The sequence below is a fragment of the Mycena indigotica genome, assembly GCF_014461135.1.
Source record: "Mycena indigotica strain 171206Taipei chromosome Unknown Mind.scaff0005, whole genome shotgun sequence".
NCBI classification, from domain to species: domain Eukaryota; kingdom Fungi; phylum Basidiomycota; class Agaricomycetes; order Agaricales; family Mycenaceae; genus Mycena; species Mycena indigotica.
In genome coordinates, this window is record NW_023503004.1 from 1,607,503 (window position 1) to 1,617,476 (window position 9,974).

Below are 9,974 nucleotides of genomic sequence, written 5' to 3' on the forward strand. Positions count from 1 at the left end.
GCGGTCGTCTGCCGGAATGTCGTCGTCTGGTCCCGTTTCTGCAAGCTCGGCGGCTAATCGATGAATTTTTTGTCAGCCGCGTCGATCATATATCATACATATTACACGATCTCTAAGCCCTCTAAGCCCTCCAAAGATTTTCGGCCAATATCTAAGCCTTAGCCTAAGCCTTAGTCTAAGGCCTTAGGGCTTAGACACCCTCTAAGCCTTAGAGCTTAGAGCCAACACTGTTTCCCAGTGTTTCCTGCAGCACGAACACTCCACCGCCAAGCTCGTGGGCGCGACACATATCTGGCGACTGCATCTTGACAACGCGCTTTGCCGTCTCTTGCACTTGGCGCCAAGCCTCGCGACGCGCCACCAAGTCCGTGAGGCATTCGGTGAGATTGGCGGCCCCAGTGCTGCCAGGGAGCAGCCCATCGCGCCACAGTTCGGCGCTGTACTTCAGCTTGGGCGTGTTCTCTGCCAGTTCATTCCAGAGGCGCGATACCTACACTTGTTCGCTCAGGGGTGGGGCCATCACAAGAAGCGGCGGGAAAACACTGACTAGGCGGCAAAGGATGAGTCTTCGAGGATGTAGATAACCCAGCACCGTCGCCAGGATCTCCACCGGCAGGTCGTGTATCGCAGTCATCGATGATGGGAGGCGAAGGCAAAGAAGGTGATAGCCGTGACATGACGACGGTGACTCAAGCGGCAATCAACCTCCACGTGGCACCGCGCTTGTCTACAATGTTCTCGACGTCCATCTGGCCTGGTGTTTCTACTGGGTACCAAGGGCAACAGCACACGCGCCTGCTATTCGTACAATGCCCTCCTCTCGGTGGACTCCCACCGCGCCTACCTCTCTCGCCCGTGTTTCCCTGGCAACGCTGCGAAGAAGACGCCGACGCCCGTTGGAAGCTGCGATTCGAACGCCGGCGGGCGCTACATACAGCAGCGGCACGGCACGGCGGCTGCACCACGGGGCCGCTCCATCATGATGAGGCACCCAGTTGCCATGGATAAGCCCCCAGGGCCACACACACGGCCGCCACATAAACGACGGTGCGCGCCTAAGCCCTCCGACAGCCCTGGCCCCACCTCCCATCTCTATGGCGCGTCTTTCTGCCCTTACTGTTGTGGTGCTGCTCTCCCTCGCGCTTTTCTGGACTGTGACAGCATGCCCAATCGGCATGGATGGCCTTCTGGCTGCTTCAGCGGGCATCCTGTCCTCCATCGTCATATTTACCATCGGCTACCTCCCTAGGCGCACGCTCTGCGCGCCCACACACCGCTCTGCGCGATGAAGAGGCCGACCACACGCCACGCGCTGGCGCCAATATAATTATGCCTTTTGCGTGTGTCGACTGCCCGGCCCGGTTCTCCGACTCTGTCGCGCTGCGATCACACATGGAGGAGGCGCACTGCTGGTTCCAGGATGGCGACGCCGTGGCGGAGTGGTACCGCGAACCTAGTCGTTACACTGTCGACATTCCATTTCCAAACGGCATTGACATCGTCCTCCCGTCGCAGCGTCCGCTCCTGCCTCCGTTCGTCCTGCCGACGGTGCCCCTGGTGCCAGCGGTCCCGCATCCGCCACAGCCCAGTCCGCCCGTCGCGTTTGGCTGTAGCGCTAACAACTGCAACAAGACTTTCGGGAACAGGGGCGAGTGGAAGGCGCAGTGAGTTGTTTTCGAGTCCTTTCAGTACAATGTGGCTGAGAAAATGATTCTAGTGTGAACCAGGAGCATAATTTCACTTGTGCAAAGCCGCGCAGAGTACAGCAACAGTGAATGCATTCTACGAATTCTTGACCTGTCTACCGCCGTTGGCCCACTCAATCGCTCATCCGGACCAGCAGAACACGCAGGAATGGGTTCTTCTTCGCCTCTCCACACGGGAATATTTTCTTGTTCTTCTTCGAGTAGTTGCGCAGCGCCCCCAGCGACTGGCGGTTGAACGGCGTGGTGCCATTCGCCTTGGCTGCGATCATGTCGAATATGTTGATGAACGCGTTCGCCCGCAGGAACTGTCAGACGCGTTAGGACTCGGATCCAGTTCGCGGCGCCGAAAGAGCACACACCGCCTTGCACTTCTTGATCGAGTCACAGACCTCCGTGAACCCGCAGAAGGCGATCATCGCGCGCCATGCCGCGAGGTCGGGCCGCGCGTCCGCGCCGAAGTATCGCTCGAACTCCATCCGCGCGCACAGCGCCCACTCGCTCTTTCTGCGCGGCTTGCCCCACCCCCGTTGGCCCGCCAGCCGCTCGAATTCGTGCCGCAGAGAGGCAGCGGGGTTGCGACTGAAGCCAGGGAAGTCGAAGTAGCTCATGGACTCCGGAGGTCAAGAGGGGTACAGGACTATCAAGTAGTACACTGGCAGGATAGGTGGTGGGTTCACGTTCGTGGGTCACGGTCAGCGGTGGGCGAAAAGCAGGTGGCGACGTAGCAACGGCTCGATGTTAAATAAAGAGGGGGAAACCACGAGGTAATCGAGGGCCGTCGAATCCCCGCCAGCACCGGCATGAGATCGAGATTTTAGCTTAAAGTTACTGTTAATATTTAACTCGGACTAGCAACTGTCAGTTGATAGCCGGAGCTGGCCGGAGACTCAAGGACTCGGAGTAAGCTCAAACTCATGGCATTCCAGAATCGAGAAAAGTGTCATTCCAGTACATATTAGACTGTTTCCCCTAAATTCATAAACTAGCTGAGCATAACTTCAGTTTCCCATGGCCTGGTGAAACTATTTCTTAAGCCCAGCTAAGTATGAAGATATTGGAAATATTCGTACCAATTACTAGTTGAGTAGATCTATATATATTATCATACACCAGGATCTTAAGATCTGAAACTTCAGTACAAGAATTAATACACAGCTTAAGTTTTCAATCAAATACTTTACTATACATCTTCTGGTTTGCAACTTGAAAAATTCTTTTAAGACCTCAGACCTGAGCCTTAAGTATACAAACTGAGGGTCCCATAATATCATAAAATCTTGAACTTAAGTTTTCTGCTGTAATATAAACCTTCAGGGTTGTATTAGCACTTATTGAGTTTAGCTTCAGTTGGCCTTGTATTGCATTGTCAAATAATTTACAGGGTTATCAAGTTAGCTTCATTTGGCTTAATAGCTTTATATCAAAGGTTTATCATGGTGGGCCCTATCAAACTAGCTCCAACTATTCTCCTAGACTGTAAACTTAGCTTCAATTGGCTTTAATTGGCTTTATAGGTTTAATATAGTCCACTAGATTTCCAAGCTCAAATGCATGGTGTCAAGAGGCTTGGGTTTAGGCGATTAGCTTCCATTACATAAGACACATCCTATTTAAAAGTATGTTGCCCTGAAATTCATTTAGCTTCATCTAGCTTCAGTTACCTAGTTATATCATCAATTTCCAGTACTCTGAATTACAAGGAATGCTAAGGTTCGTTTGTACTTAAGACTTGTACCTTGATTAGAAGTAAGACTAATATCTTAAGATCTTACCCTTCAGCTTCAACAAATCAAGAGGTGAACTTAAAGTATGGCTTTATAAAGAAATTACATAATCTTTTATACTCATGACCCATGACTTCCTAAAATAAATCCAGGTATTTTACAACAACTTAAGGTATAAGGAAACTTAAGATAAAGTGTGACTAGGCCAAGAGTATCTTAAGAATACATAAGCTAATATCTGCTAAATTAACACCCTCACTCTCTTAACACTTAACTAAAGGCAAGCACACTCTTCCACTTTCAATTTACTCATAGCCCTGACAAGCCATATGGAATTGCATCACCTCATAATTATTAGCAAATTTTCAACTCTGGGCCGTATGGCGAAACGATACCTATACAATTATGCACATGGACTACTTTTCTTACTCATGATTTTCCCTGATTCTATCATTTTCTGTTTAGTATTTATATCTCTGTTTTGTATTTGGCAGGTTCACGGATTGCCCCGCTTTACTAGGTGCATCTGGGGATCTAGCTCGTCAAATCTATCTTGCTAGCTCTTTCGAAATAGTATCATCGCGTCGAAAGGATTATTGGTTGAGGGTTTCAGTTGCTGAATACAAGAGTTCCGGTTGCTGTTTATTGGGTTTCGGTTGCTGGTCGAGAGTTTAAGGCAGTTAGTTCCTGACTCAAGACAACTCAGAGGGTTTAAGGCAGTTAGTCCTAATCCAACAAGTATAAACTCTCCGGGCATCGTATTGGCGCTTCTCTGTTGCTGAGTTTCGTCGATAGTACACTTTGGGGCACAACAAATCAACGTTTTTCGCAAGAAACTTGTATCTACCCTACAACCTTACACATCTGTGCCAAGGCTCTGTTCACAGGGGCCTGTACTCGCACAAGGAGTTGACGATTTTTGGGTTTTCATGACTTTTCCTACTCGACATTATACAACTTTCTCTCTACGAAAAGTGGAGTTTTGGTTGTTTTTGTTGGTTTGGTTAGTTAGAGAGCTCATTTGCTGTCCCCACTCCGCACTCATCACCGTCCAGTATCGGACCCCTGGGTTCCTGTTGCTAGGGCCCAGTAGCTCTTGGTAGTCACCTAACACAGCCTGGCCAGCACTGAGGCGGTGTCACGGATAAGACCCAGCCCATTGCTCCGGCGCTGGTGTCGGGCCACCGCCGGGCCCATAACATGCAGCACAAGACGACGGGGAACATGCACCCCAGTAGGAGGAACGCACACGTGGGAAGCACGTGACCGATCATCCCCTCTGTGGCCAGGAATGGGGGCAAGGAGGAGCACGAGAGGCCAGGGTGTCCGATCACCCCTTTGCGGGCCCACGTATATAATGTGTGATAGCATACCATGTACTCTATCACTTAGATCGTCTGAAGAACTACCTTTCTCCGTGCATTAATGGGCCCGACACGACCTGATTCAAACCTTCGACCACCGATAGTGACAAGGGACTGAGTTAACGGGCCCTTTCAGTTTCAATCTACCCCGCTCACCGTACTGAGCGTACTCGCGGGCCCGACGATCCGTCTGTTATGTTCCGGGCGTGCGTTCTTAGGAGGAGTCCTTGCACGGCCGACCCGCAGTCTGACAGGCAGCCCTGCACTGCAGGCAGATCCTTGGCACTGCTGCTCAACCTGGCCTGGTTGCCCGGAGCCCAACCTTGGCCCAGGTCACATCGTGTAACCTGGCCAGCCATACACAGCCGCAGCTGTATATGGTACAGTCTATAGCCCTATGTATGTGTATTACACCTGGAACCTTCAAACACACATGGCAGGCCATATCAACTCTTCCATATGTTCACCTCCCATCAATTACCTGATGATGAGCCTGTGACAGGATAGGCTATCCAAGGTTATGGGCCAGAAAGTATATAAATATAAGTATGGGGGTTGTGAACTATAGAAATTAGAGTGTATACATTATATTTTCTGTAGGGCTACACTAATCGGCTGCTGCAGGGCCACTGCACTGCCGCTGCAATGACCACTGTGGACCGTGGTGCTGCTGCACTGCTGCTGCACTGTCCCTCTATGCTGTCACAGTCACCAGCGCGCCCCTGACTCGGTGAATGCTTTGACTCCTCAGTCTCAGACGCTTGGTGTTGGTTTCTGAGCCCAGTTTTGTTGTTGTCACTGCAATCATGACACTGGTAGGCGAGAGCTGGGCTCCTATGTTTCTAAGGTTCACTCTGTTGCATAAGCAATAGAACTTCCAAAGTTCCAAGTCGGGCTATTGATCACAGTCGGCGCCGATTCAGCAGGAATGCATCACCCAGACCAACTTGAAGCTCAAGTTTGACAGTTGCATTAAACCTCTGGAATCAGAAGACATGTATGTCCATCAAGATGTTTGTCCAGCACAGTGTCTGTGCAAGTGTCCAGTGCATTTCAGTGACTGGCCATATTGGGCCTGCAGCAACAAGTTGCCAACAATGGCGGAGCAGCTCAGGCTGAGCTATCTTTCAAATGTTTACTCCAGTACAATTAAGCCAGTAGCAGCAGGGCAGCTTTGGCCATGCTAAAACAGCAGCCTGAGCACATGTACACCACTGTGACTAGTGGCAGTGTGACACTACTGCTGTGCTACCACCGACAATCTGTCTGTTCTGTTCCAAGTGAGAAGAGAAACTTCTAATTTTTCTCCTTGAAACTTCAATTTCTAAAAAAAAAAAAAAATGGGGAGAAAACTGATTATTTGTGCAATAATTTCTACTAGTCAAACATTTGAAACATTCAACTCACAAGAATGTTGAAAACCACCTTGATTTTTGTCTAATTTTTTGCTTGGCAAAAACTACTTGTAAAAACTCAAAATTATTGTCCTAGTCTTTTCTCTCCATATATAGTCAATTATTTTTCCTCAGAATCATTGGGTAAAAATGTCAAGTTTTCTTTTCTGGCAAGGGCTGCTGAAAGAGCTGAAAATGGTCCAAATTTTCACTCAGAAAAAGTGCATTCAAGCATTTCCATTTTTTTAGCTAACTTTTCACAGGGAAAAGTTGTGGAAACGGCTCAGTGCATGTGGATATTCATATGTTTATTTGACGAAAGCCTATATGTGTAGCAACAAGACTATGTTATGTGCATCAACAAAAGCTCCATAACAATTACCTTGTTCGTACCTTATTGTTCGATCCCTGGGTGTCTCAATCACTCATTCGAATCAAGAGCACGGCGAGGAACGGATTCTGCTTCGCCTGCTCGCGTGGGAAGATCTTCTTGTGTTTCTTGGAGTACTTGCGCAGCGCCTTGAGCGACTTGCAGTTCGTCGGGCGCGCCGCCCTTAGCCTTCGCATCGATCATGTCAAAGATGTTGATGAATGCATTCAGTCGTAGGAACTGTTCAAAGTCAGAGCTCGCTCGCCAGCGGCGGGAAGACCACGCACTTCCTGGCATTTTTTGACTGTCTCGAACACTGGCGCCTCCGTGAAGCCGCAGAAGACGATCATATCGCGCCATGCAGCGAGGTCCGCCGAGCCTTGTGCGCCAAAGTGCAGCTCAAATTCCATCCGCGCGCATGCGGCCCACTCGTTCCTGCGCATCTTGTCGCTCCATCCAAGCGCGGTTGCGAGGCGTTTGTGCTCGCTTCGCAGCGACGCCGTGGGGTTGTAGTTGAAATCTCCGAAGCTGACAGAGTCGAAATAGCTGCGCTGCGGACTGTCGGGCATGGCTGAGGGGAAGGGGGGGTTGTGGGCCTAGCAGTCAGCGAGAGAGAAGCAAGCAGGGCAAAGCGGCCTTGGAGTGGAGCGATTTACAATCAATAGTGCCACTCAAGCCCCGCCCGGCAATGTAATAGAAGAGAGGCTAGACTTTCACGAGACCTCCGCTCAACAGCCGCTTTTAGATTCTGAAGCATGGACTGCACGGTGCAGCATACATATAGTTGAATGCTCCTTTACCACATTCTCAATACCACGACTTCCTCATCCTGACTCTGTCCGGTGTGCATTAGTAGGAGCTTCAGCTTGATCACTGTTGGCGGCACTCACCTGTCTGTTCACCGCAATGATGTTTCGCTCATCCAAGAGCAACATATTATACGCCTCGCCGTCGTCTGCGCCTTCAGCCACAACCACTCGCTGTACCTCGCGGTATGGAAGTGTCGTGCGGACTGGGTGCCGAAACAGCCCGGCGTACTCCGTCATCGCGTTCGGCGAGCCGGGCGGCGATGCATCTGCCTCATCTGATACCATCGCCTCTTCATGGTCGCCATCCTGAAGCTCTTCCCCGTCGCCATCTGCGCCTCCTTCGCTGTCCGACCCTGACTCGTCTGTCAGCACGGGCACAGGCCGGTACCGTCACGATAATCTTTATCTGCAAAGTGCTCCCGCCGCTGTGCAGCACGTCCATTTCCACCAGCGGCTGTTGGTCCCGCGGGTCGCCCATATAGGGCCCATCAGCTGCTTCAAGCACGTGCGGCATGAAGCCGGGGTCGCCGCCGCTCCAAAGACGTTGATCATCAGACACGGCGGTGCCGGGTAGACCGTGTACGTTGAAGTCGAGAAAGCGAAGGCCGCGACAGTCGTGCGCAGGGGTGGGCAAAATGAGGCATTCACCATAGACGTGTCTATTCAAAATGTGAATGGTCATCAATGAATGACCTTGAAGATGGAGACATACCGGGGAGGCCAATTACGCAGGCCCCGTAGCATCCTCGTATTCTGTGGGCCCCACCCTTCCCATTCATGCTCGACAACCTCCCGTTTTTGCCGGTACTCATCCAGCAGGGCCAACACCGTCCGAATATGGAGAAAAAGGCGGACCCAATCTCCCGGTTCGTATCGCATCACGAAGGAGATGATTCTGCGGTCGTTCGCCTGGTAGTACGGCGCATCCGGAGGCGGATGGGAGATGTAAGGCCCGGCTTGAACAGTCACCTGCGTCAGCGAGCAGTACACATTCGACAGCAACGGCAGATGCAGCGACGCAAAAAGCTCGATCTTGACCTCCGCAGGCTCGAGGGAGTCGGAAATCAGATAAAGCCGCAATGATCCGCTGTATGAATGCTCGCCTCCGCTCACACAGCCTTTGCCGACGAATAACATCAACCGCGGGCCGAGCATATAGCAGTCCAACACTTCCCATGGCGCGTATTCGGGGTCGCCAGCGAAGTCCAGCGAGAGCACTTCTCTCCCTTTCTGCCAGTCGAACAGCAGCAGGCGCCAACCAGAATGAAGAAATATCGCCACGACGTCGTCCAGGACTTGCATCGTCATGATTGTGGCATGGTTCGCAGTGCAGGTAAAGTAGACCTCCGACTGGCTCGCCAAATGATGTGCTACTAGAGGGTCGGACAGCTTTCGCAAGGCCAGTACACCCGTGGCGTTGTCGTGGACCGAGAAGATCGCAAGCAAGTCCTGTCCCGCATCGAGAGCAAAGTCCTGGAAGTTTTCCATCGAAATGTCCAGCTCGCACGTCTTCAACGCGTCGTCGACGTTGCTATCATTCGCTGTATGGAGCTTGGAGAGGCGCAGAACATTCAGTTTGCCCAGTGTTTCCTGCAGCACAAACACTCCACTGCCAAGCTCGTGGGCGCGACACATATCTGGCGACTGCATCTTGACAACGCGCTTTGCCGTCTCTTGCACTTGGCGCCAAGCCTCGCGACGCGCCACCAAATCCGTCAGGCATTCGGTGAGATTGGCGGCCCCAGTGTTGCCAGGGAGCAGCCCATCGCGCCACAGTTCGGCGCTGTACTTCAGCTTGGGCGTGTTCTCTGCCAGTTCATTCCAGAGGCGCGATACCTACACTTGTTGGCTCAGCCTGGGTTGGGCCATCACAAGAAGCGGCGGGAAAACACTGACTAGGCGGCAAAGGATGAGTCTTCGAGGATGTAGATGGCCCAGCACCGTCGCCAGGATCTCCACCGGCAGGTCGTGTATTCCAGCCATCGATGATGGGAGGCGAAAGTAAAGAGGGGTGACAGCCGTGACGTCACGGTCACTGTGACTTAAAATCAGCCGACCTCCACGTAAACCCGCGAATGTCATAATCGATTGTACGAAGCAGGGTTTCGACGTTATGCTGACTACTGATAAGTAGGTCGAGCACTATAAGCTGCCAGAAGAGCCGCCCTCACTTGTCTACTCCGACAGGCTAGCAAGCAGACGTAAGTTAAACTGGTATTAAAGTATAATCTGATCTAAACACCAAGTATTGAAACTTCAAAACACAAACTTAGAGTCATGTCACACCCACAGTCTTCATTGGGTTGTTGAAATTTAGCTATAACTAAGAGCTGTACAGCATACACTATATACGAAGATAGGTAAGTAGATCGAGGAGACCAAAAATGAGGGCTAGTTGTATTTGTACTAAGTGGTCCATGATATCATTGCAACGGATATGGATGAGACGATATACCAAGAAAGCGCGCAGCAGCCGCGACATAAGCAATCGTCAAGCGGTGTGCTGCGGCGCGGGATGCCAAGAGGCCAAGGGCCGAGGGGAAGGCGAAAGGCGTTACTAACATTCACGCGGATCGCAGGTTAGGAAGAGCACGACAGGGTCGGGGT

General features: G+C 51.3%; 1 protein-coding gene across 1 annotated transcript; it reads right to left on the reverse strand.

Moving 5' to 3' along the window:
- Window positions 1–208: 208 nt before the first annotated feature.
- Window positions 209–649, reverse strand: MIND_00578000 (F-box domain-containing protein; the record flags this gene model as incomplete). Its single annotated transcript, XM_037362541.1, has 2 exons — window positions 548–649; window positions 209–490 (listed from the first exon to the last, which is right to left on the reverse strand). The coding sequence occupies exons 1-2, from the start codon at window positions 632–634 to the stop codon at window positions 209–211; spliced, it is 369 nt and encodes a 122-aa protein (XP_037220462.1). The 5' UTR covers window positions 635–649.
- Window positions 650–9,974: the final 9,325 nt, after the last annotated feature.